Source organism: Muscardinus avellanarius (genome assembly GCF_963383645.1).
Source record: "Muscardinus avellanarius genome assembly, chromosome: 6".
Lineage (NCBI taxonomy): Eukaryota > Metazoa > Chordata > Mammalia > Rodentia > Gliridae > Muscardinus > Muscardinus avellanarius.
The window spans coordinates 539,658-567,240 of NC_137791.1; the positions used below are offsets into that span (position 1 = coordinate 539,658).

General features: G+C 48.3%; 1 protein-coding gene across 1 annotated transcript in view; it reads right to left on the reverse strand.

The window, feature by feature from the left end:
- The window catches only part of PDE5A (phosphodiesterase 5A), a gene marked incomplete at its 3' end in the record, with an annotated part of 89,986 nt that overhangs the window by 20,928 nt on the left and 41,475 nt on the right, over positions 1–27,583 (reverse strand). Inside the window, exons 5-12 of the mRNA XM_080697819.1 lie at positions 26,554–26,643; positions 24,780–24,917; positions 22,582–22,646; positions 17,019–17,127; positions 16,050–16,137; positions 12,933–13,108; positions 10,484–10,543; positions 2,224–2,370 (exon numbers count right to left, since the gene is read on the reverse strand). Coding sequence (XP_080553945.1) covers positions 2,224–2,370; positions 10,484–10,543; positions 12,933–13,108; positions 16,050–16,137; positions 17,019–17,127; positions 22,582–22,646; positions 24,780–24,917; positions 26,554–26,643 — 873 coding nt within the window. The remainder of the gene's footprint in view (positions 1–2,223; positions 2,371–10,483; positions 10,544–12,932; positions 13,109–16,049; positions 16,138–17,018; positions 17,128–22,581; positions 22,647–24,779; positions 24,918–26,553; positions 26,644–27,583) is intronic.

The window sequence follows — 27,583 nt, forward strand, 5'->3', positions numbered from 1 at the left end:
ATAAAGCCCGTAGGAAGATGGTGGCTTAATCTTACTAGGAGAATTGTAAGTAAAAGCCGTAAGTTTTCTTGGATATGTTTGAAAAACTATATAATGGCATGTAAGCAAGGAAAATAAGCAGGAAAACCCAGAAACACAACATATGGATATGTCTTTCTAATTCTCAATTTGAGAGGCATGTAATAGAAATGGACAACCTGATGGGCACAGCAGCTCGTAACTAGATTAAGTAGTTGTCAATGCTGCTACATTGGGACATCACGGTCCCATCATGTCTGGCAACACCCACATTTCTAACCTTATTTTCTACAGGATGTGGAGGGGTTGTGTGCAGTCTGCAGGTCTCTAGAGAGTGCATTCAACAGTGAATGGTCTTCAACAAGTTCAGAGTGATCCTGAGAGCAGGCTCAGGTGCTGAGGGAGAAGGTGAAGACTCGGAGCCCAGGCCCGGCGCCTGCCCTCAAGGAGCTCCAAGTCCTGGAAGTCGCAGTGCTCGAGGAGCAACACAAGCCTTGTGAGCAACTAATGAGGAGCACTGATGCAGGAACCCCGACGGCGACCAGGGCAGGAAGCCCGATGGCGACCAGGGCAGGACGCCGGGTCCAGGCGCTCTTGAAAGCAGGGAGTTTGGTGTCGGGCTCTGAGAAAGACAGTAGTGAGAGGCACAGCAGGTGCCACCCGGGAGAACCGCACAGGCAGACAGACAGAGGGGAAGCACTCGGCACATGCCGCGCTGGGGACACAGTCAAGAATCTGCCAAGAGATTGGTGAGAGGCGGAGTCGTGACCCTCAGTGATGAACTCAGGACACGGGAGCCCAGTGGAGACCCAAGAGCTCCCCCAACACGAGGCGCTCCTCGTGGGCTCCTCGTGAGCCAGCGTCCTTCTAGCTGTGTCACAAATCCGTCATAGTAAAATGAGACAGCGATGCCAGAAATGCACAAAACGGAAGAGGCACCAAAGCAGAGAGGCCAACCAGAACAGCGCAAGACCCAGGTCGATGTGGTCCAGAGTGAGCAGGTGTTCATGCAGAAGAGGAAAGAGGAGGAATTAGACATCGAGAAGCAGCCTTAGCCTAGGGATAAAAGAGCGAGAGCCAGCGTCGCCGCAGAAGCTGAGTGACTGTCTTCACTGTCCAGCCCTCAAAGGCTATCGAAAGGCCAAAGAAGAAATCAGTGAACTTGTTTCCAGCCCAGGCCTTTCCACGGGATCTCTGCTAGTTTCAGGGAAGAGAGTTCTCAGGAAGAGAGATCTGAGACGCTGTCAAGGTTTATGTGGTCAGGGGGTGCGCGAGAAGCAGAACCGAGATTCCCATTTGGAGTCCCCGGCTGTAAACAAGACCTTCATCCCATGAATAGAGAAGGCTTTTAAAGCTGACCCCTATATCCTGTGATGGGGAGATACGACAGCGATGTAACCAAGTCACTCGGGCACGCGGCAGGGCGAGGCCTGGCCTGTGTGTGAAGCAGGGAATCAGGACAGCGGAGGCCTGCAAGGGGCTCGATGTCCACACAGAGAGGTGCACACGGAGCCGGGAGGTGACACGCAGGAGGAGCAGCTCCAGGCAAGACTGCGGGGTCTTCTCTGCATCCTCACTGGCTGCCACGGTCAGCGTGAGGAAGCATGCTCCGACTCTCCACGCCGCACCGCAGCCTCTGGTTTGCATCTGGCCATTCCCGGGAGGCGAGCGAGCGCATCGGGTTGAGGTGGTTCTCGTCCCCGGCCCGCAGGCCACCCGGCCCTCCCAGCGCGGCCTCACACCAGATGCCTGCTCCGGGCCTTCTCTGCACGTGGTCACTAGGACTGGGCTGTGTGTTGATGTCACCGTCGGCTTCAGCTTCCTCAGTGGCTTACCACTCACTCCAGGACACAGTCCACCTCCACCGAGGCCCGTGAGGCTCCACATGCCTCTCCCCTTCCTCTCTGGCCACTGGCCCTAGTCTGTGCCATTGGTCTCCCTGGCACACCTGCTCTCACTCCTAGGAACTCTCCCTAACCTTCACCCAGTGCTTCATATGTGGCTGGAGCCCAGTAAATGTGTTTTGAAAGGTCAACAGTTTTTTTAAGAAACCTCAGTAACGCCAGCGGCTCGGGAGGCCGAGGCGGTAGGCCCAGGCAGGAGACCAGCCTGTGCACCTTGGTGAGGCTGCGTCCCAGGAACAGCCTCAGTTATGCAGGGGACCCCCCTCCAGCCCCGGCATGCACCCGTGGCCGCCCAGCCCACCTCATGCTTTATCTGGAAGTTCTGCACCAGGCTGAGGTCTGTGAACATCCGGATGGTGCACAGGGCCGTGTCCAGATCTGACAGCTCGAAGTCACTGAAGCTGAAGTCTGTGATTTTCAGGGTCTGGGCGGAGGGTACCACAGCAGCCTTGGTGGGAGGAGAAAGTGACAGCATCGTTAGGACAGCAGCAGCTCACACACTCTCTCCCCTGGCCACAGGGAGACAGCACATCACACTCAGGTCCAGTTTGCAGGCTTGGAAACTGAGCGGAGATGAACGTTTGTCCCCAGCTGCTGAGCCCAGCGAGCTGGGACCAGGTGCCCTCTCCTGATCTCTCTCCTCCTAAGAGGAGGTCTCCTCTCCTGTGCAGGTGGCCGACCCATCCCAAGCACGCCTGGTCACAGCAGCCCCCAGCGCCCAGTGGCACTCACTGGGGACTCCAGTCTAGACCTGGATGGGCCTCAGGAAACAGGGTTTGCTTTTGGAGGGGCTCACTTTTTAACTGAAATTCTGGGGTTTGATTTTACAGTGATTTAATTATCATCAACACCAACAATTTCCTCAAACACGCCTGCTCCTTTCCCCAAGGTCTTCCTCCTGCCTCCCGGTCCTCCTTTAATAGATGCCTCCACAGGTGGGCAGGTGCTCCTGGGCTCCCCAGGCCACCACACCTCAACCATGTTTAACCCTTAAGAGCTGGGGCTGGTCGGCAAGGCCAGGTCTTAGTAAGCTTTATGTCTACTGTGACTACTGAGGAACACCATGTGCACGCTTGTTACTAGGAACAGTCATTAATACATGGACGGAATAAAGCTCAGCCTCTGGGATTAATCTGAGTCACCAAATTCTATTCTTAAGGCCCCAAGCCTCCCTGGAGGGTGAGGTCTCTGAATTTGTGCAGAAACTGGCAGGTCTGGGAAAGGCATCCCTGTCTGCTTTGTCTGGTATTGAATGTTTTGGAAAATTCACCAAATTTATTATATTATTTGACAAAAGAGAGAATTAAAAAAAAGACTTCTAGGTTCTCCTGAACTATCAGGCTGAGATTAACCGGATGAAAAGAGGCTCTCATATATTTGGAGGAGAAGCAGCACCGGGACACTGGGGCCAGGCTTCCCAGCCCTCAGGCCTCCTGTGAGTGCCGGAGCTGTCACTGCTCAGCGGCCCCTTCATCATTCATCAACTAAAATCTAGGTGGAGACGATCAGCTCTTGAAGAGCCGTCTGCAGCGGAAGGCGCCCCAGCGTTTGGATCCATCTCCGCACAACAGACTTAGAGCTTCCAGGGAAAGCTCCTACTCTAAGACTGTTTTCCAAAGACCCGGATTCACCAGGAAATCTGCCAGGCGGGTCCCGCAGGCCGATGTGTGGGCTGAGAGGGAGAGGCTGGAATGTCCAGACCGGCCCAGCTGGGTGGTCAGCCTCCCATGGACGTCACGGGCGCGGCAGAGGGGCCGCGGGGAGGACAGACGGAGCCCGGCTGTGGCTCAGAGCAGACCACAGCTGCTCTCCTGCGGCCCGCAGTGCCAGAGAACAGAACAGATGTTTTTCCTCAGGGTATCATTATTTTTAGGGCAGGAAGTTTTCTTTCCTTCCTCCCACAAAAGATACTCCTCCAGCCAGCACAGCCTGTCTCTCCATTAACGCACAGATCCCCAGGAGCACTCCCTGAAAGAATCCTAGTTTGTGGTCCCTCGTGCCTCCCCAGGGCTCTTGGCAAGTGGCAAGAGAGGTGTGGGATTCTGAGGCTGGATCCTAACAAGGCACTGGAAACTCAGGCATCCTTTAAAGTGCTTGCAAGCTGCTTCTTAGACCACTGCATGAAAATTCAACTTTCTGTTTGCCTCGAAGACTTGGGATAGAGGCGATTTTAAAGTTAACTATATCACTGCCTATAATTCTCCCTTACCATGTCATAAAAATTTCCACAGTTTACTGACAGCAGAGACTAAAGTTTACAATAATCCTTATTAGTATTATACTAATACTAAACGGACTAAAGTCTGGGATGGGGTGCGCACATGTACTTCTAGACCTTCCCATTCTGCTTTTACTGATGGATTTATCTCTAAGGATTTGCAGAGTGAAGCCAGGTGTGGTGTTGCACAATTGGAATCCCAGTACTTGGGGCGCTAAGACAGGAGGTTCACAGGTTCAAGACCAGAGAACTCTCAGCAGCCTAGTGAGACCCTGTCTTCAAATAAAATATAAAAAGGCTGAAGGTGTGGTTCAGAAGTAGTATACCCCTGAGTTCAATCCCCAGTATCCCCCAAAATTTCAAAGTGAGATTCCTGAGTTTGATTTCCTTCTGGGAACAATATAATTTCTTGATTGTTTTGAAGACCAAGAGAAATAACACATTTTAAGGATTAGTATAATAATCAGATACTATATACATAAATATTATTGTTATGTATTATTTGATGGTTGAGAACCCAATCTAGAACCCCTGGAACTATGGAACCACTGAATGTCACCAAATACTCCCCATGTCTCCACGGGAACACCATGCCTTTGGATTTTCAAGCAACAGCACTTAGGTATTTAACACTTAACTGGAAGATGGCTAAGCTATTGTGAAGAGCTATAGTTTTAAGTTGTGTCAAATTAACCAAATATGGAATGCAAAAACCAGACAGAGCTCATGAACGGGCTAAATACCCAGCTTTCCAACCAGCTTGGGGTCCATGTATTCTGGGTTCTACAACTATTTCCACAACTCAGACTAAGAAAGAAACTACTTTACCTCCAGCGGCTCTTCAGAGAAAATCCTTCTTTTGAGTTGGCTTGTTACGGCCCTTTTCCTAAGACCTTGGCCCATCTCAGCATTCTTGCAAAAATTAAGAGAAAATAACTAGAGGTGGGTACATTGATTATTTTCTGGAGCATCAGATTGTCTTGTTAATGTAAGCAGTAGTTGGACATAGAGTTGTTTTAATTTCTTTGATATTAAGTTCTATTAAGTTCAAGCCAGTTGCTCTAAATACAATCTAATGAATAAGGACCAAATACCAAACTGATGACCAGCTGACTAGTTCTGACGTCAGCGGCCACAGTTGCCTTTCAGCCAGTGAAGGTCACGGAAAGACCAGCTCAGAAGCGAGGAAGGGGAGCCCGCGTGGTTCCGTGGCCACGTTGCCCTCCACTGGCCAGTGAGGATGCTCTTTGTCACCTCACAGTCCTCTTAAGAGGAGCAAAATATTACTAAATGGACTTACGGGGCTCCAGGTATATGCATATATTTTTTTAACATTAGATCACAGGGTTTCTAAAGGTCTGGGTTTTCCAGAATGGACTGATTGAGACATTGCCTGATTCATGAGGTCACTCAGCAAAACACATAAGCCAGGTCTTGTTACACAATTGCTAAGCAGTAGCTCCCTGCTATTGCTACGATGCAGGGACTAGGAACCCACTAGAGAAAGTAAATTATGCACACAAGCTGGGTGTAGTGGTGCAGGCTTGTAATCCCAGCACTCGGGAGGCTGAGACAGGAGGATCCGTGGTTCAAGGACAGCTATTTAGTGAGGCCCTCTGCAACTCAGTGAGAACTTATTTCAAAATAAAAATAGGGCTGAGGGTGTAGCTCAGAGGTAGGATGCTCCTGGGCCCCATCCCCAGTAACAACAACAACAACAAATCTGTGCATAGTGGAGGTACAGTGGTTGGCGCAGTCACAGTGGTCTGGTGTGGTGATCCCAACCACACAGGACGACAACCGAAGCCTGTGCTCCACTGCTGTTTATTTGAGGGGAATCTTCCCTGAGCTTTATCAACACCTAATATATTTATAAGGCAGGCTTATGGTTTCTGGAAACCCATAAACCACGTGTTCACAGACAACTGCACACTGGGCAAAGATAATAATTTAAAAACCACTGAGTTCCTTATTTTGTGTGGCTGCCTCGTGAAGAAGGTCTCTACTGAGCCTGTGGTGAACATGATTTACCCGGCCCTGTGTCCCTTACACAAGCAAAAAGGCTCCTGATGCCCAAAGCCATTTATCAAAATAAGTGTGACGGGAAGGGCAGCTACTGAACTTCTCTCCCACAAAATGTCAAACTCTTCCCATTGGCTTCCGTGTCCTGTGCGGGCATTCTGTCTCACTGTGCCTTGATATTTATCTATAAATGCCAAGGGGAAGAGAGACTCCAGTCTCACTAGTCTTCCTAATGAAATTGTTTTCAGGGATAAAATTAATATCTTCAGTCGGGCCCGCCAGTGGCTGCGAGGCGAGGCTGCAGGTGCTGGGGCTCTGTGGGCCTCGTCCACGCGTGGCAGATGCCTCGGCTCTCCGTGTCCAGTGGCTGAGACGGCTGCCACACCACGCTCTGCAGGTGCCATGGCCTCTCCTCCCCACTCCTCCCACCCTCAAACATGGGTTCCTCCAGAAGAAACCGCACAGTTTAGAAGGTTATTGGAATTCGTCTTTCTCAAGGAGGGACATGAATCCATACAGGGACACGAGTATCAACCCCAGTACCCAGAGCCACATCTTACCCATAGTACAGAAGTGTTCACAGCACCCAGGATTCACAGGAAGTGACCACAGCACAGAGGAACTGGCCTGGTATAAGTTCTTTAAAAACTAGGCCAGTGTATAATATGATTCTCCATTCTTTCTGATACTACATAAGTGGATCCCTCTAAACCTCAATTAGGGAAGAGACACTATTAAAAACTCGGACAAGATTACAATTTTCAAAATCCTATAAAGGAGGCATATAATATTCTCAAGATGCTGAAAAAATATGCCTACATCTATAAGTAAAACTTTAGGGTCAACTTATGACTATTGGGCTGATCTGGTCAACATGTTGGTTACCTAGTTCTCAAAAAACCCACACGAAAACCACGGTGTTTGGAATCCCATGCTGTCGCAGGTCAGTGCCCCACACTTCAGAGCTGAGACTACTGCTGGAAGTCGTAGGCTAGTGAAATCAAGGCGAGGCAGGAAAGATTAGCTTGGTAAAAGAAGTGGGAGGATCAAATGGAGGCCTAAAGTCTTCAGGGCGAAGCTGTGGCCCGGCTCACAGTACAGAGTCTACAGAAACAGAGGCACAGGTCGAGGTAGTATTAAGGCCCGGGGAGGTGGAGGGCGCGGGGCCCCACGGGCCGCAGAGCCACAGAGCATACAGGGTCAACAGCAGAGACCTCTCCCGCCTAGGTCGCCTGCACGAGAGTTTTCAGCTTACCGTCTGGCTACCCACAGGCTTTCCAGAACACCAGGCAGTGCCCTGCACATCTTGCTGCAAAGCATTTGACTGCCGCCAACGCTGCCTTCAGCATCGGAGATCTGACCCGGCCTCAGCCTCCACTCCCTCTGGGTGTGGCCACACCTGATGAGGGCTGGCCCAGGCCTCACTGGCGGCTCAGCCAGGCCAAGCTGAAGGTGAAGGTGCCTGCCCTGGGAGATCCCGCCAGCCTCAGCAGCTCCCCGCCTCATATTTATAAGGAGGAGAAGGAGTCTGCTGGCTTCTGGAGACATGGCTGATTAAAGAAATGGCAGGAAAGCTCTGAAGACTGGGTGGGCTGCAGACTCATGATCCTGACAACAAAACCAAGATTCTCATTTAATATGTGCATATTGAAAAGTAACTTTGGCACTGGGGATTGAACCCAGGGCATTTCACCTCCAAGCTATAATCTCAGCCTACTTTATTTTATTTTTAAAACAGGGCTTCACTAAGTTGCTGAGGCTAGCCTCAAACTCATGATCCTCCTGTCTCAGCCTTGCAAGCACTGGGATTACAGAAGCACACCTCCAGGCCCAGCCAATATGCATTTATTTATCATTTTTTAACAAGAGCAGAAAGCAGAAAATGCAAACAGCCAAGAAACCAATCATCCCATCGCACATGTTCACTTCTGTTCTGATAACCCATCAGCATACGTTTCATTCTGGTGTCTTGGCTAATTGACTTGCACAACCCTCCCAGCCAGCTGGTTTTGTCCTCTGCCATCTCAGCACGACAGACTGCGGATCGTTAGGAAGCCACATGCTCAGCCTAAAGCCCTGTTTCTGTTATAATACTCTGACTTAAGCCAGGAGAAGGTTAGATAAAAGCAGGGTTTAGAAAATCAGGCAGCGAGGGGAAAAAACAAGGACTGTCAATTTCCTATCAACTAGTGAATTTGTTTTAACTAGAGAACTTTCAGGATATAGGCATAAATGTTTGGTGTATTTCAGTACCTTTTTTAATTCTCTAGAGAATACATTTCCACAAATAAAAGTGAAGGAAACATTTGGTAGCCTTTCAATTTATCTTTGGGTTTATTTATTTATTTATTTATATTTATTTATTTTATTGTGGTACTGGGGGTGGAACCCAGAGGCTTTCTACCTCTGAGCTATATTCCCAGACTTATTTTTTATATTTTATTTGGAAATAGGATCTCACTAAGTTGCTGAGAGCCTCTCTAAGTAGCTGAGGCTGGCTTCAAAGCTGTGTGATCCTCCTGTCTCAGCCTCCCAAGCGCGGGGACTACAGGTATACGCCACCACACCCAGCTATCTTAGGTTTTAAATAGAGGTAAACAGTCAGACACATGACAAAGACAGCAATTTTGGAAATTGCTGGATGCTGCGGACACCTGTGAGGTGGGCTGTCGAGGAATTTTATGCAGTTTTATAGACAACTAGAACTGAAATCCAGTTTAAACGCATTGCTTGACCCGAGAGGTCTACGACCCTCAATTTCCCAATGCAGCTGCCAGAAATACATTTCCCAAATGCAACAACAGATGGTTTTGAACAATGCACAACACAGCAATTTTCAGTTATTTCAGGGTGCTTTTTTCCTCGCTAAAATTATAAGCATAATTGAGAAAATAATTTTCAGATTTTTGTGAAGGACTATGCTATTTTTGAAATGAAAAACAAAGTTTAACATTCTGGTGATTTTTTTTTTAGCATTTTCTTTAGAAATCGCTCCATTTGCAGTGTTTGCTCATCTAAGACGCACAGCGCAGGGCAGCCTCCCCTTCGCTTTAGCTCGCGCATCAAGGCCGCAAGTACCCTTCCTGGAGACAGCTCATGGCGGAAACTGTACCCTGGACAAGAGTACCGTTCTCACTTAGTCCTAAGGTGAAAGAAGCTTTAGACTAGAGACTGAAAAGCTGCTCATCCCTTGAACGTCCTCACGGGCACTCAGTAGAGACAGCCAGCTCTCTGTGATGTCAGCCCAAAGGACGCAGAGCCCTTCTGATAAAGCCACCCAAGATGGCTGGCTGCACACCTGCCTTTCCTGGCTGAACTGAATGTCCATGACCTTAGCCCCGTCTCCCTCCCTCGGTGCTGAGCCTCAGGGGTAGCTTGTCCTGACCCCACGCCCTGTCCGTGGGACCTTGAGCAAGCCGCTTGGCTCCTCCAGGTACAGCAGGGCCTTGAAAACACAGTTTATAGGAGACGGAGTGTACAAGGGCAGCCCAGGGCTGTGCCGGTGACAGCCGGCGTCCCGGCGACCCACTCACGGTCACCTCATCCTCGCAATCCCGAGAGACACCAGTGTCAACATGCTGCAAAATAAAAAGTGCTTCCAATTTTACGAGGTCCAGGTGCTCTCAACCGAGACCTAGGGCAGAGTCAGGGGCCCGCACACCGACTATTCTCCCTTGGGTCATGAGGATTCGTAGCTGGCCTTCTTTAGGCCCAGTTCCAAAAAGCACACCACGGCCATATGGTCAGAGATGAAAATCCTTCTCAATTTCCTGACAAAGCAGCCCAGGCCCTGGTAACACACTGTACAATCTCTGCTATCAATACTCTAGCCAAACAAACACTGTGTGGCCACCTGACCATCTCCCCAGGAAGGGGAGACTAAAATTAATTTTGGACTAAGAAAGATGTAAAGATTAAATCAGTTACCGGAAAGACAGGAGGGTGATGAGCTGCATCAGAGAACCAGAGCATGCGGTCACCGTGGCTGCTCCCGGCCAGTGACTGTCCTGGCAGAGTCTGTGTAAATATTTACTACATTTGATGAAATATTTAAGGGCCACTACCATAGATGCAGACACCCTTGGAAGAGCATATTTGTGTAGTAATTACATACATGGCAGTAGTTAATAAGTTGTTTTTTTTTTTGGTGTGTGTGTGGTGCTAGGGATGGAACCCAGGGGCATTCTACCTCCGAGCTACATCCCCAGCCCTATTTTTAATTCTTTATTTTGAAACAGGGTCTCACTGAGTTGCACAGGGCCTCACTAAGTAGCTGAGGCTGGCCTCGAACGGTTAGTAAGTTTTAAAGAGAAGGAATTACCGCCAAAGCCTGGAGCTCTCTGGTTTCTTCCTCCGCCGCTGAAGCATGATAGGACAGCACCTGCGCCAAGGAGAGACACGCTGAGGTCGGGTGGGGTCGCCGGGGTTAGGCCCTCAGATTCTGAGGGATTCTGCCCTCAGAATCCTGCCAGGATGTCTCGGAGAGCGAACGGCGCTTCTTGGCATGATCAAGCTTATTGGCCGCTTTCCGCAGAGTGAGAAATGAAGGTTGAGATCCACTGCTCTGTTTCAAAAACACAAAGTTACTCTACTTTCAAAGAAAACTCTAGAAACTAATTCTGATGTGTGGTTACGTGTTATCTATGTACCTCCCAAGAAATAGCTATTGGCTCAAATTTGGAAGGAAGTTTATGAACTTTTTTTTTTTTTTTTTTTTTTGCGGTACCAGGAATGGAACCCAGGGGCATTCTACCTCTAAGCTACACACCTGCCCTATTTTTTTTTTTTTCATTCTTTATTTTGAAACAGGGTCTCACTGAGTTGCAAAGGGCCTCACTAAGTAGCTGAGGCTGTCCTTGAACTGCACACCTCTGGTCTCAGCCTCCCAAATGCTGGGATTACAAGCATGTGCCACCGTGCCTAGCTTGTTTTTTTTTTTCTTTAAACATTGACTTTAAGCTGGGCGTGGTGGCGCACAGTTGTAATCCCAGCATTCAGGAGGTTGAGACAGGAGGATTGCACAGGTTCGAAGCCAGCCTCAGCTACTTAGTGAGGCCCTTTGCAACTCAGCTGAGACCCTGTTTCAAAATAAAGAATAAAAAATAGGGCTGGCAGTGTCGCTCAGAGGTAGAATGTCTCTCAGTTCTATCTCCAGTACTGCAAAACAAAACAAAACGAAAAAAAAATTGACTTTTGCTTTTGTACAGAATTAGGGGAAAATCCTATTGCATACACTGATACTTTAAAGTTGATGTTTTGAAAGTAGTTTAGAAGTGGCTTTCTGATTAATCCTGTGACTGCTGTACAATTTATACAGAAAAGGTACAGAGCTGGGACATGTCAGAGCCTGAGGGACCCCTCCATCCTTACACCAAACAGCACTAAGAAGAGAGGCGCACTGGCCTGTAGCAGCCAGGGGCAGCCGGGCGCACAGCTCGCGGGACTTGGCTACATGAGCAGACCTTGAGGGGTCCAGGACGCAGCTTCAGTCCACTGACTCTGTGACCGAGCACGGCCTCGGAGGCTTAGCCAGGACCACTGTCTTCTAACCAACAGGATGAGAACCACTGTTCCCATTTTCAAAAGTAATAACTGCTAAGCAATGGGATAATACTTTAGACGTTCTTTTCAGCTAAGGAAGTGTTGATATTTAAAATGTTTATCCTATTCTTTAAAGTAAAAAATTTTAAGTTCCCTTTTCACAGAAACAACATTCCCAGCCTCTCTGTAGGCTTACTGCCCAAGGTGCTGCAGAAGTGGGCTTAGGGTTTTCATTGGCTCCCAGCTTCTGACCGCCTAAGAGTGCCTTGAGGGTGCTGCTGTGGTTTTGGGTTTTAAATTTCTCTCCAGGAGGACACTCCTGGAGAGATGGGGGGCTCAGACGATAAGGAGAGATGGTCGCAGAGGCAGCTGACATCTATGACTGGACCCGTAAGGTCCAGGCTTGCTTTCTGCAGAAAAAGAAGAGCACTCCTGGGACCCTCAGCCTGGGTCTTGGTTAGGTCACGTGACCTCCGGCAAGGTTCGAAGATACTCTGTGTTAAGCCGGGCGTGGTGGCGCATGCTGTAACCCCAGGACTTGGGAGGCTGAGACAGGAGGATCGCAGGTTCAAAGCCAGCCTAAGCAACTCAGTGAGGCTCTCGGCAACGGATCTTGACCCTGTTTTAAATGAAAAAATAAAATAGGGCTGGGAGTGTAGCTGAGGTGTAGAATGCCCCTAAGCTCAATCCTCAGCACCACCCAAAGAGCATTAGCAGCAGTAATAACAGGCCTAGTGTCTTAGCTCTTCACTGAGGCCGAGGATGCCTGTGTCCTCTGCTTCTGTGAGGATGTGCTGTGGGAGGAGGGGGAGGATGAAGGGGAGGACGCTCACCTCCAGGGTCACCATCTGCTTGGCCATGGCGGGGAGGAGGGTGAGGCTGAGGGGGAGGACACTCACCTCCAGGGTCACCATCTGCTTGGCCATGGCGGGGAGGAGGGTGAGGCTGAGGGGGAGGACGCTCACCTCCAGGGTCACCATCTGCTTGGCCATGGCGGGGAGGAGGGTGAGGCTGAGGGGGAGGACGCTCACCTCCAGGGTCACCATCTGCTTGGCCATGGCGGGGAGGAGGGTGAGGCTGAGGGGGAGGACGCTCACCTCCAGGGTCACCATCTGCTTGGCCATGGCGGGGAGGAGGGTGAGGCTGAGGGGGAGGACGCTCACCTCCAGGGTCACCATCTGCTTGGCCATGGCAGGGAGGAGGGTGAGGCTGAGGGGGAGGACGCTCACCTCCAGGGTCACCATCTGCTTGGCCATGGCTCTCTCTACTGCTTCGTACATCTGCGTGTTCTGGATGCCCAAGCCGCAGAAGATGGCGAACGCTTCCAGAAACTGTTCGTCGTTCCGGTTGAAAGGCCTGACCTTGCCCGTGCTCTCCTCCACCTTGTTAATCAGCTGGCAGACTCCTGCAAGAGCGAAGGGCAGTCACTACTCGTGAGCAGCTCTCTGGCTCGCTGAGGACTGCCCGGAGGCGAGGGCCCACCATCCACGCTCGGGGCACGTGGTCCTCGACGCACACTGAGTGCACTACCTGCGCCAGAACACCCAGAACACTGTCTGCTTCCAGGCTCCGCGGGGGCTTTAGTTGAGTCCCCAAGATAACTTGTCCTTTCGAGACTAATTGGGTTTTTGTACACTGGCCAAGAGAGCGATTTTGATGCACAGTGGAATTTTGGGTTGCAGAGACTGCCTCTCCTTACTGAGAACTGGGACATTCAAATGCAACTATAGTATGTACATACATATATAAAGTTACCAATTCCAGCCTCAGAGACGTGTATGGGCAGGGGGCGAGGGAAGAGGGCCCCCAGGGGAGTGCTCTAACAATTGTGTGATATATATGCCTATCACTCTATACCTCAGTATAATTTATAATGACAACACACCAAATAAAATAGATAAAATACAATTACACATAGAAAAGAAGGCAGAAAATCAGGCAGTTTGCACAGGCAGCCTCAGATTTCAAATACACACTCAGGAGAATATTTGCAGACCACTTCTGATATTGCAAATAAGTGCAAATAAAAAGGACAATTTTTTTTTGTGGGGGGATGGAGCACAGGGGCTTTCTACTTCTGAGCTATACCTCCGGACCTATTTTCTTTTCATTCTTTATTTGGAAACAGGGTCTCACTGAGTTGCAGAGGGTCTCACTAAGTAGCTGAGGCTGGCTGTGAACTGTGATCCTCCTGTCTCAGCCTCCCGAATGCTGAGATTACAAGTGTGCACTACCACGCCCAGCCTAAAATGACACTTTAGAAAGAAAATCAGACCTAATCTGTGAAGACTCTCACAACCTCCCAAATCCTGGCCCCTACGAGGATATCAGGCATGCCTCCGAGTTAAAGTGGACGATTCGTCAATGGTTTGAGGAACCCGCACTGGACCGCAGTCCCCGAGACTCAGGGCCAGCCGTCTCTACACGGCAGTGGGCAGCCATGCCGGGCGGAGCGTGTGGAAGGCTGCACCACTCCCCCAAGGACGCCTTCCTTGCGCCCTCCATGCTACGCACCTTAGCAACACAAGTCTTCGTCCCACAGCGTGTACTGCAGGCGGGTGTGGCCTTCCACATCACGAATGGCTTAGGCTCTCAGAAAGGCTGTGCTGTCTGCTGAGAGCCACTCGGCAGCACGTGTGCCCCAGCCACCCTGCACACCGCAGCCGGCCTCCCATGGCCCCTCTACTGTCCCCACGAGGCGCACCCTCCAGGAGGAGCTCTGGAGGCCGCCTGTGCCCAGGGAGGAGCCGCCCCTCACCCCCAAGCCCAACACGAGCACTGGCGTATCAAGGCGAACTTCCTGCCCCTGTAATTCAGACCTGTGCGTCTGTGTATCTCAGCTGTGAGTAGCTAGGCCTTAAAGATATTTATTCCTTCCAATCCACTACTTTGGCCAGCAAAATGTCTGGTAGTCAGCAGGAATGCAAGAAAACTTTGAGTTAATGAAAAGACTGCAGGACTGTAGCTCTGACCTAACGTGTTTTCCCAGGAAGAGCAGATCTTCTCGTTTTTCCTGGACCACAGAGGACTTCACGGAGTCTGCGCGGCACCCAGCTACCTGCCCGTCCCTTCTATCAGCGCCGGTGAACTTTCCTTGTCTTCAGTATTCCACATGATCTGGACGCCCAGGCTTTGTTGTCCACTCTAGACAGCAGACACGTCCCTGCTCATCTCTCTACACCAGCGCTCCAGGGGCTTCCTCTCAAACTCTCCGTTGTCGGACGGTGCTGGGCAGACCTGGGCAGGCCTGGGCAGGCCTGGGCAGACCTGGGCAGGACAGCCATTCTGACTGCTGGGGTCTTTTCTGTTCTCAGTAATGTTGGCCTGTAACCCTGCTGCTTGACACCAAATCCCAGTCAAGTCCTGCAACCTGAAAACCATTCAAACTTTTAAGACAAATTTATATATTAAAGGGCAGCTTCCACTCGGGTTTCGATTTTAAACTTTAGAAGAGGCAGGCGTGATGGCACACACTTGTAATCCCAGCACTTGGGAAGCTGAGACAGGAGGAACACAGGTTTGTGGTCAGCTTCAGCACTGTAGTGAGCCCTCCGAACCTGATTGATACCCTTTTCAAAATAAAGAATAAAAATAGGGCTGTGGCTATAGCTTGGAGGTAGAATGCCCCTGGGTTCAATCTCTATTACCTCAAAAAAAAAAAAAAAAAAAAAAGCAACTTTAGAAGGCATTTATCTTGGCTTTGTTTCCAGGTGCCTGGAGAATTTTTATAGTTGGGAATCCTTGACGGCCGTCAATCATGGATGATTGGCATGTAAACTTCCATACTTTTTTGCCCCACACTTAATGCAACCCATGATACCAGGGAATGGATGTGTTGGTAATAGAGAACATCACTCCGTTTTTCTGAGAATGATTTTCCCACCGTTTCCAATTGCTAGGATTTCTCTGTGACCCTCATGGGAGGATGCAGGACCCTGAGAATGGGGTTTCTGTCTGGCTGACTTAATTGTCCCAAGCGCCTAGAGCTGTAATGCTCAGCAAGCACTTCTTGAGTGAATAAAGGAATACAACCTACACCCTAAACTACATCACGGAAGCAAGACCAGGAAGCAAGATTCTAAGCAGGACAAACACCGCCATCCTCCTGCCACAGCCGCCCGGGCTGGATGGTGGGTGTGTGTCACCGTGCCTGGCCAAAACCCCCCAGAGTTGACAAAACATTTGACAAAGGTCTATTGGCGTTTACCAACCTAAGAGTATTCCAAAGTTCTTTTATCATTCCAATTTTCATCTTTTCTTGTGCATTTTATCTTTAAATTTATCCTTGAAAGGAGTAGCTAGGGATACATTTTTTTAAAAAATGCAGAATACAGAAAAGGCTTTACCTATGACTTTATTCTTCTTCCCGTTTTTTATAGGTGTACAAAGCAAGCTTCTAACGCACTGCTGGCTTATGTTTCCCGCGTTTTCATTCTGAAAAACAAAAACACAACAAAGCTGAAATGATGAGATGGCACAGTGACTATTCGGCACATATGAAACCACTGAGTGTCCTCTTTCATGAATAAGTTAGAGACAGCGCCAGCACCACAGGGCGCAAACCATCACCAATTCCTCCCAAGTGCACTGCAATCTGTCTACATTAAAAACAGCATTCCAATGCCTGCGATCTTTTCAGCAATAGTAACACTAAGTATTAACTCAGTATCTACCACAGTTGAGGTAGACATCTCATTTAACAAAACATGCAGAATCCAAAGTATCGCCCCATCCAGGACACCAGAGGCTGCCAAGGCGTCCTCCTTGAGTAGCCCCCATCTCCTGCCCTGCGCACTCCGAAGAAGGTGCCCTGGACGTGCACATTAATAAAATCAAGGCGGCTTCCCTAAAGTGCAATGCTTGTCTGAAATAAAATGGTAGAAACTACCAGAATTCAAAGTTTTCAATGTCTGAGAAATGGGTCTTGGCGGCTTTTCTGTCGAGAAAAACAGATACCCATTTTCCCACAGAGCAGGTCCGGGTGCTAGGTTCCCAATCACATGAGCACTAGAAACACAGGGTGCTTCGTGTCTGCAGATAAAAATCAAGATCTCCAGCAAGTCTGTATGGAATGTCACAGACATTATGTGCGTAATGGTTGAGTTACTTCAAAATGAGCATATAATAATTTATTAATTCACATTTAGAAAACTAAAACAAGTCCAGAGAAAAGTAGCCAAGCATAGCTCCCAGCAGGAAGCCATGCACTGCTTTACCCCTGCGGCTCAGCCCTAACGCGAGCTCCAGGGCCGATGCCTCTCCCGAGGAGCAGCCTGAGAACCAGCCCTGCGCTCCGGCTGACGGCGGCTACTTACCGTCCAGGGAAACCTTTGGTCCTTGCTGACATCTGGGATGTTAAGGGGCTCCATGCTCTTTTTGACATACTGAGCGTACATGTAATTGATCTTGTCTGTATCACATTCCCTGTGGAAAGAGCGGATGTGAGTTCCTTCTGCACAGCGAGAACACGGGGGCAGAGTTAAAGGAACTAAGAAGAAACGCACTGCCCCAGATTAGAGGGTCGATCTGTGTCTTACTTGGAAGATACAACCTGCAGTGGGTTTGATGACTTGCAGTGTTGGCAGTTTATAAAGTGTTTTGAAAAGACAAAACCCACAACCGTTCAACTGTCTAAAACAAGCTTGAAAATGCCATCAAGGCATCTTATTACAGGTTGAGCATCTATGACCCAAAGTGAGCAATCCAAAACTCTGGAAGGCCCCAAATCTGGGACTTTCTGAATGCTAGATGAGGCCACAAGTGGGACCTCTACTCCTGGCCTCCCGACAGGAGCCCATGGAAAGGCATGCACCGCAGGAACACCGCAGGAAGGACCTCAGGCTGCACGTCCAAGAAACTCCAGCGCGCTTCGTGCTTACCTGGGCCCATCCCAAGATACCTCGCTGGGTCTACACTGACACTCCAGAGCCTGACACACTCCCGTCCTGAGCCCTCCAGGGGAAGGAGGTGCACCTGCACCACTGTAAATGGGCATGGTGGTTTGTGTCATTTGTAAAATTCACGTGGACTTTTCTCCATATCTTATGCTTTCATCAGATTGTGGAGTGACTAAACTCATGACTTGTGCTTCCTCAGTTATGCACTTCAGCGAGGCAGCCTTCACACATTCCAAGGTCCCAGGGAAGACCAGGCAGGCCTGCGAGGGTTTTACGAAGTTCTTCTCTCTGGTTGAATTTCTCCAGTTTTTACTTTTCCCCATCTTCCCTTCAACATCTTTCCTTTGGTTTGGTTCAGTTTCCTCTGAGGTGTGTGCGTGTGTGTGTGTGTGTGTGTGTGTGTGTGTGTGTGTGTGACTGGGGATCAAACCCAGGGGCTTTCTAGCACTCCACTACACCTCCATCCCGATCTTATTTTTCATTTTGAAACAAGGTCTTGCTAAGTTACCATGCAATGGCCTCAATCTGCAATCCTCATGTCTCAGGCTCCCAAGCATTGGGATTACAGGCATGTGCCACCATGTCTGGCTGTTGTTAACTGTTCTTTTCATCACCAGGGGCCAGAAGAAACCCAAAATGCTTAAGCAGCTGGCCAGAGGTGGTGAATTCAGACGCACAGGAACTGACCCAGAGAAGTGGCTGAGGTAGACATACTGAAATTACTTATAAATCAACAGGCACCAAATTCCGTTCAAAATTTACTGAAAACTTTAAGTCTTCCTGATGGCTACTTTAGTGAAGAACCAGCACAGGATCTCTGAAAGTTACACAACACTATTTATTTTGTATTCTGTAGGAAATGTTGATGATGTCTCAGCTCTTGCCTCAATAAATTCAGCTGGAACACCTGTTTGTTGAGAGGCAGTCGGCACTCCACAGGGGAGGCGAGCTCCTGCAGGCTGGGAGGCATCACGAGGAGCCTGTGATCTCACAGAAGCCGCACGGTTGTCTGGGTGGAGTCCCGTGCAAAAGGCCAGCTGTGTCCCAGGAATCTCCCCCTTCCTCTGTGGACGCTGGGTCCCCAGAATAAACACTATTATTTCTCAGCTGCTGACACGGGACCACGTTCAGCCCACAGGACTTGGGAGCCGGGGTGCTGACATGATGCGTGGTCCTGCCCGGGTCCCTGGACGTCATCCTCTTGTCTAGAATGTGGCCATGGTGCCAGAGCCATGACATCATTGGTCCTGAGGGGAAGGCCCAAGGGTGGTGAAGGAAGCCCGAGGACTCCAGGAGGGAGCCTCAGTGCCTGCCCGGAGCTGCTCAGCTCCTGGCTTTCATGGGAGAGAGTGCAACACTGAGTTCTGCACAAGCTGTTCCTCCTTCAGAATTTGAGGATTCACATTTAAACCTCATCTCTGCTAATAGCTGGCAACAGAGCACACTCCATACACGTGGAAAAGATAGGCAGACTCCACCAAAAGAAGTGGCCTGGTATCTATTTTTTTTTTTGGCGGTACTGAGGATGGAAGTCAGGAACATTCTACCTCCGAGAGACACCCCCAGACCTATTTTTTATTCTTTTATTTGGAAACAGGGTCACACTGAGTTGCAAAAGGCCTAAGTAGCTGAGGCTGTCCAAGAATGGTGATCCTCCTGTCTCAGCCTCCCAAATACTGGGATTACAAGCGTGCACCACCACGCCCGGCTTCTGATACCTAATTTATTTATTTATTTTTGGTGGTACTGGGGTTCCTGGAAAACCTTCAACCTCCAGGCTACTCTCCCAGATCTATTTTATGTTTTTTTTTTAAATTTGGAAACAGGGTATCTTATGCCAGAGAGGCTGGTTTTGAACCAGCGCGATCTTCCTGTCTCACCCTCCCAGGTGCGGAGATTACAAGCGTGTGCCACCATGCCTGGCTAATTTTTAATAAAATTAAGTTTTAATGAAAAATTTGTTATATGACCAACCAAAATTTTTCTACTGCATAATCAAAATGAAAGGTAACTTTGAAATATTTGGCTCACATAAGCCATTAGTACTGCTTTTTATGACCATACAATCAACAAAATAATGAGTTAAAATTAGCCTCTTTTAAGGTAATCACAACTCCTTATTTATCCTTTATAAACATATATTTATACTAATATTGTCTTGGAATGATTAAAAAATAAATGGGAGGATACCTTTCATTCAGCTTATAAAGAGAGGATGTGGTACTCATCAGAAAGAAATCAAAGTAACTAGTCTTTGCTATTGTAGTTTAAGAATACATTGGTGAATGCATATTTACCAGCAGAGGTCGCAATCACACCAAGTCACTAGGTGTTGTCAAGGCCCACTAGGAATTAGAGGACCTGGCTGAATTTATAACAGAAATCAATGTACCCGCCAATACATAAGGTATGATTATACGCTCCAGCAATCACACTTGCATGCAAAGCAGGCAAGTCATCATTTGATACACTAATAAGCACTATCATACCAATGTTCCTACTGCCCTGTGATGGACATAAAGGTAAATACGTAATTATAATGATACAGACTTATATTTATATGGAGTAACTCATTACTTATGCAAGCCAAAAAGGTAAGATATTCAAAGATTTACATGTGTCTCATCAAGCAGCTTTCTGAAGCTTCTTGTAAGAGCAGCAGCCTTGTGGCCAGCCCCAGCAACTTAGTGAGGCCATCTGCAACTTGGTGAGACTCGGTTTCAAAATAAAAGAATAAAATAAAGAGGGAAGTTCTATAACATACATGCTGTACATTCACAAACATGTCAAAGTCAATCACTAAGCCAAACATGAGAAGGAGGGAGGGGGAAGGAATGGGGCGGGAACGGGGAAGGGCTAACTGGGTGATGTGTGCATGTGTGCCTCCACCATCTTGTGGTCCGTTGAGATGTATGACTACAGTGCACCAGTTAAAAAAAAAAAAGAATAAAATAGGGCTGGAGTTGTAGCCCAGAGGTATAATGCCCCTGGGTTCCATCCCTCGTAACACACACACACACACACACACACACACACACACACACACACACACACGAGGCCAGCTTGCTGAGCGGCAGGCAGGAGGGAGCTGAGCCACACAGCCAAGTACTTATCGTGGTCTTGAGATGCAAACGCAGGAGATTCTTCTTGGCCTGATCTAGAGATGATCTGTCTGATTGTTTCCACTTTTCATGATAAACATTTTCTTTCCATTCTTTTATGATGAAGTATTTTAAAATGTACAGAAAGAGTCAAAGAAACTGAAAAGGAAACTGAATACACTACTCCTCGACTTTCCACAATTTAAACTATTTTGCCACATTTGCTTTCATCTGAATTCGCCTTGGGAGATGTCTTTATTTGTTTAAACATTTTAACCACATTTACTTATTTACTTTTGGCTGAACTGTTTTCAGGTACGCTGCTGACCTCATGACACTCTGTCCCTCAGGACCTCCGCAGGAACGTCCTGAGGGTGTGCATATCCTCCCCCGTGACACATGCCCTCTGAGTTACAAAGAGGAAGGCTAATTCCCTTCCATCCTCTAGCCTGCACTCCAGATTCAAATTTCCACTTGAGGATGGCTGCCTTGTTTTCAACTGGGGTCTCATCCAAGTTCAGGTTGTGCGCTGGCTTGTCTGTCTCCAGGCATGGCTCCCTGCCACTTTCTTAATGGCACTGGCTGTTCATGGAGAAAAGGCCCTTTTAACACACAGTGTCCTGTAGGACATGTGCACAGAGGTCGTTTTCAAAGCAGCTCTGCCAAGGGCTCAGCCACTGGGAGCTAGACTGATTGCTCTGTCACTCCCGAAGCGAAGTAACTCTACTGAAAATATCTGAAACCTCAATATCAAATGTCAAGTATGAGTAATATGCTCTATTTCCCTGCAAGGAGCTTAGATATAATATCAACAATGAGGAATAAAATAACTTTCAACCAATGAAAAAATGACTAACTGGATAAACAGCATTACCCCAAGTATTTCTAGCACCTTTTCTTGACAGATTTATATTATTTAGACTACTTTATCAATTGTGCAAAAATGCTAGGGTTTTTTTTTTTTTTTTTTGCTAAGGGTGCAAAAAAGAAAAAGAAACACAAATCAGAGCATTTCGTAGTCTACCCAAATCCTTATTTATTTATTTATTTATTTATTTATTTATTTATTGTGTGTGGCACTGAGGTGGAACCCAAGTGCTTTTCTACCTCCAGGTTATATTACCAGACTGATTTTATACTTTATTTGGAAATAGGGTCTCACTAAGTTGCTGAGAGCCTCACTAAGTAGCCAAGGCTGGCTTTGAACCTGTGCGATGCTCCTGTCTCAGCCTCCCAAGTACTGGGATTACCACGCCCAGCTACCCTAAGTCTATTTTAGAAATCTGCAGAAAGACTGAAAATTGGGAAAATGGCCTCTGTGTTCACCATCGCATACATACGTCACGCTGTGTCTGGGAATGGGCCATCGATGACAAGATGAACACACTTTAGAAACAGCAAAAACACAGTAAAAGCGAACAGCAGCGGGACTCTGACTGCAGCCACAGAAGTGCGCATCTGGGTGGGTGGACCACGGGCCCTCTGCTGTTAGCTCAGGCCTGCCTGACTCCAGATCAGCACCAACTTACAGAACAGCCTGCTCAGAAAGTGATAAAACTCCCAGGAAGGGTCAAATAAGTCAATGAAAAATAGAAAAAAATTATAGTGCTCACGGGTCTTAAATGAGCTAGTTCACAGTAATTCTATGCCAAAGCCTACACTGACCAACCCAAGTGACTCTATGGAATAGTTCTCAGATAGGGCACGGCAACAGTACACATTTTGACAAGTAAAATTACCTGGGGGGCAGCCTGTCATATATACACATATTTAAGTTATATACATATATATGCATATTTTTAAGCAAACGGTACCAATATAACTATTTAGCCAGTATAATGTACTGGTGGTAAAGACAAACAGATAGTAAGTTGTTTTACCTTGTTACAGTGTCAGATTTTTCTAGTTCCTCACACTCCATGTGAAACACATTAGAAAAAGAGTCCTGAAAACAGAGACCAGACAGCCTGGGCGTGAGTCTGATGACACAAGCAGGACCGGCCCCATCTCCCCACCGCCTCGCCTCACGGGGTCCTCGGACGCCCCGCCAAACACCTGGCATATTGCTTCTGGCTTTCACTTGCAAGAAAACGTCTTTGCATACGGGCTGCTTAGTTTTTCTACCAGGTTTTAATGAATATACTAGCTCTGAAGTTTCTGCATGCTCGTCCAATATCCTCAAGTTGGAGTCTTTAAAGCATACAGTGACTGCTGTTATTAAGTCCCAGGGAAAGAATGCCTTCTTGAAACAGGGTCTTGCTAAGTTGCTGAGGCTGGTCTCAAATCTGTGATCCTCCTGACTCAGCCTCCTACCACACGCGGCTCAGTAATAGTTTACAAGCCCCTTATAAAATTGTGATGCCTATTTAACACAGAGAATACTTCTGAAATTATATTAAAAAACAAAAGACATATTTGCATCCATGTTAAGTTAACATCGAATAAGGAAGTAATGTAAGAAAACAGAAATAAACAATGGTAGTGTTTAATTCGGGAATGGGAGAACGGAGTATGTCTGGGGGGTACTTACATTTTTATTTTTGCTCAATATTTTAATGCATAAATAACTGCAATATAAATAATAACAAGTCATCTAATTTCTTTTGTAAGACAATTTAAGTTATCAGAAAATAAGCAAAATAAATTCAAAGGCATATTGTTAGCCTTAGTTTGAAGTAAAACTGCTCCAAGTCCATTTGCTACCATGATTGACATTAACTGGCAGAAGCGAGCTCTGAATATTAAGGTGATATTTAATTTGTTTAAGAAAAGAATATTTCATGTATAACTTTCAGAAAGTAAGTGCTGAAGAGCAGGTCACAGAGCAAACCTGATAAATTGCCATATCACACTAATCAATCAGTTCCAATCTGAACTTTAAAAGGCTAGCAACTATCTTGCAGCATCTCTCTTATAGATTAAAGAAACTGATTAGAAATATGAAATAGTAACTATGAAAATACTGGCTGTCTTTTATTGCAGTGAGTTCTCACTTGATTTCCTGCTAGTGAGAATTTTATATTAATGACACATCCATTCTGATATAAGTGCATACACACAGTGATTCAGATGATACTGGGTCATATAGTCTTAAAATGCAAGCCAACTGAAATTTGAGTATCAATTATTAATTATCTTTTTAATTTAATTTTATTTACTTTTTTGTGTGGTACTGGGGTGAAACCCAGGGGCTTTCTACTTCTGGACTATACTCTCAGATCTATTTTATATTTTATTTGGAAACAGGGTCTCACTAAGTTGCTGAAAGCCTCACTCAGTAGCTGAGGCTGGCTTTGAACCTGTGCGATTCTCCTGTCTCAGCCTCCCAAGTGCTGGGAATACCACGCCCGGCTTCTCAACCCATCGGCTCCTGTCTCACGCATGGGTTATTACTGACCTAGACACCTGGAGATGCCACCTTTTTCCTAGCAATCCAGCCATGAGCAGCCCAGTCTCAGACTAAAGGCAAGAGACAACTGTGTTGACAAGTCGTGTCCAGAAGCACGGGCTCATGGGTCTAGGGACCTGGTTCCAAGGATGAGCTGCAGGTGCACAGCTGCATGTGGGGTGAGTGCTGGGGGAGCGCCCCCCGCCCTGCGCCCCGCCCCCCACCGGGGGGCGTCTCTCTATGGTGCAGACCCAGGGACTGAAAGCTGCCAGTGGGAGCCCTGGCTCTCCACGGCTGGTGAAGGGTGCAGGACTCATAAGCGCCTTTAGCAACAATCTCAACTGGGCTGTGCCTTCTGGTTTCTAACAATTTGTGGTAGAAATAATGTTTTTTTTTTTTATTGCCAACCCATTTGGAGTGTGGGTCTACCGTTACAGCAGCCAGGGTACTTGCTCCTGGCTGTAAACTTGGTATGAGGCGTAATGTATTTTACCATCACCGCCGGTAGCTGGCGGCAGGGTTGGAGGCACCTCTGCCTCCCCACCTCTCTTCAGCAGGATGGCTCCTGTTCTCAGTTTCACATAAATGTGCACAGATGTTGGCTTTGAGAGAGGGTTGGGGGCGGTTCCCTCACGGTTCTGGAAGCAGCGCGCCCTGGAGGTGAGCTTCCCCTTCTGCTAGAATACTCACGGAGCCGTCTTCGTCTGCGATGAAGATGGTGCACACCTGCACCTGCAGGAAGGAGATGATCGTGGCGGCGATCTTCCTCAGGATCACGTCCAGGGACTGCTGCTCCTCGAGGATCAGGCTGGCCAGGTCCAGCAGCACCTGCGGGGACACAGGGGCCAGGTTCATGGGCGACAGGTGGAACCAGCGGTCCATGAGCCATGCCGACTCTGTGTCCTGCACTCAGCCTCCTTCAGCTCCTAAGGACACTCTGATATTCCTTACTCACTGTGAACATGGTTAGTCCAGTGGTCAGAGAGACCAGGTTTGGGTCCTAAATTCCCTTCCCAAGTGGGCATCTAGGGCAACTTTCATAAAAGTGGGGATACGGTTAGTGATAGGATCATAGGTTAAATGCTCTGATATTTATCAAGTCTCAGAGCAGACCTGGCACCTGATACACTGTTATCATTGCCCCCAAACTTCTCTGATCAACATTTATCAGTATCGCATTTTATGGTCAACGTTGTCCAAAGTAAACAAAGTTTTAAGAGTTTCTCTGTGTCTCTTCTGGCAATATCTTTTTTCTCTGACGGCCAAAATGTTCCTTCTAATCTCGCAGAGCATTTGTGAGGCGAGGGGGCAGAAGGGCCTCTCCTCCACGAAGTTCAGCTGGAGGCAACACTCCCTTCAGGGTGTCTGGAAGGTGTCGGCCAGGTGGACAGGGAAGGGGGTTCAGGAGGAAGAAGTGAACTGAGAGAAAGCAGAATATGAGGGTACTGATCAGGCCTATGGCAGCACAGAATCTACAGAGAAGAACCAGAAGACGAGAAGGCCGTGCCGGGCAGAGACAGGACATGAGATGCCTATGTCACCTATTTATGCATAATAGATGATACGTTGGTTTACAAAGAGCCAGGACTCAACAACAAACAGGTGAGAGACAAAGCTCTGGCTCTGAATTCTGAGAGACTGCCTTTATGGTATAATAGACAATCTTTATGGTATAACAGATTTCCCCATGCGAGGATCTGGCACCTGACCTCCCCAGTACCATTTCCCGAGCATTTAATGACAATGTACAGCGACAGCACAGCGGGTAAACTGAACCAGGAGCAGCCCTGGGTCCAGACAACGTGGCTCCCTCTAAGGGGAGTCCAGGACGCCTGTGTAGAGGGACGGGGGAAGGCTGGGGCCTCAGCTCAACAGGATGCCTAACAGAAGGGGATAAGAACACAGGAGACCCAGTAGCTTCAGGGGAAAAGGCAGGACTTAAACGCATCTGGAAAATCAAGTCACAGAACAGAGGTGCCAACAACACGCACACTGCGAATGTTCCATTACACATGGCAACTTGGACCTCACTTCAGAAATGATCGGCGTGGCTGTGGGGTGATGTGTCAACGATCAGTGTGGGTAATAAAAAGGACCTCAGCTGGGAGAGCAGGGCAGCGAGGAGAGGCCACTGGGAAGGACGGAGGGGAGGGCAGGGGGCCAAGGCGCGTTCTTATAAAGTGCAGCTCAGAGTGGCGTCCACGGTCGACAAGCATCGGAACGCACCGCCAGTGACCCGTGATCCCAGGGCGCAGGGACGAAGCTCAGTTAGGACAGCGCCGGCCAATCCTCGCCTCCAGCCAGGATGGTGCAGAGTTCAGGGTGGTAGAGGAGTGCTGGCGTACCTAAAAGCTGCCCGCGCTATCTGAACTCCTGACCCTGTGCACCCACCACTTGGCTCGAGGCCTACAGTTTATTCTTTAAAAAAAGGATACCTCTAGTCTCCCCGAATCCCCAGACTTACTTGATTTCTCTTGTTCTCCAGCAGGGACGTCTCATAGAGCTGAGCATTATGAAGTACAATACCACAGAAAGCCAGGTAAGCGGCAAAGTCCTAGAAAACAGGGCAGACAACAAACGGACCAGAAGTGTCCATCAAGAGGTCCAGCAAACGGTCCAGCACCAGTGCCCGAGACAGAAGGCCCCGAACTAGTGACGGATGGAACAGCGTTAAGAGTCAACGTGGGGATTCTGCTCTGCGCAAAGCTGGGGCTGATGGGAGACCAGGGTCAGCCACGCCGCACAGCCGGCCAGTGTGAATGTGCTGTCCTTCTGTAGCATCAGATATCATCAGTAAGGACGGAGAGGGGAGGGGAAGGCTGGCTCCTCTTCATGCACACGAGGTTGGTCCATGCCTGGACCTCCGCTGAGACGATGTAGATAACTTTGATACTGCACCAGATTAGTTAACCGAATACCAGTACAACAAGGTAAATTATTAGAGAAAGTTGTAAGTCTGGGTTTAAGTGCATTCTTTTTAACATATAGTATTTTTATTGTACCACGCTAGAGTGATGTGCTGTCAGTGATGTTAATTGTTGATTAAAACAATCTGTTAGGTGGCATGCTTTATCCAGTTATGGGTGTGTTTTGCCAAGATGTGATAGGGCCTAAAAACTGCAAATTGACTCAGGAGGGTTTACCTTAGCACATACACACATAGCGGTGGAATAAAAGGCCTGTCTAAGAACGACACTTTCCCAGCAATTACTCTCAGGTGCCAGGTGTCACTAGGGGCGGAACGCTGGCTGTGCGCCACTCTGATTCTGGAAGGTGCTTACTATACTGTGAAGTGGCTAAGACACGTGGCCAGCATGCGTGCCGCTGCAGCCCACCGCGTGGGACAAGAGACAACGACTTGTCTGAGTGTCTTCAAATCCAAATGCTCCTACGGACGTCAGAGGAGCAACATTAGAGCAAAGGGCTGCCGGCAGAGGGCGCCCTGCACTGGGGTCTACAGCACATCCGCAGGAGCAGCGGTGAGCCCGCAGGCA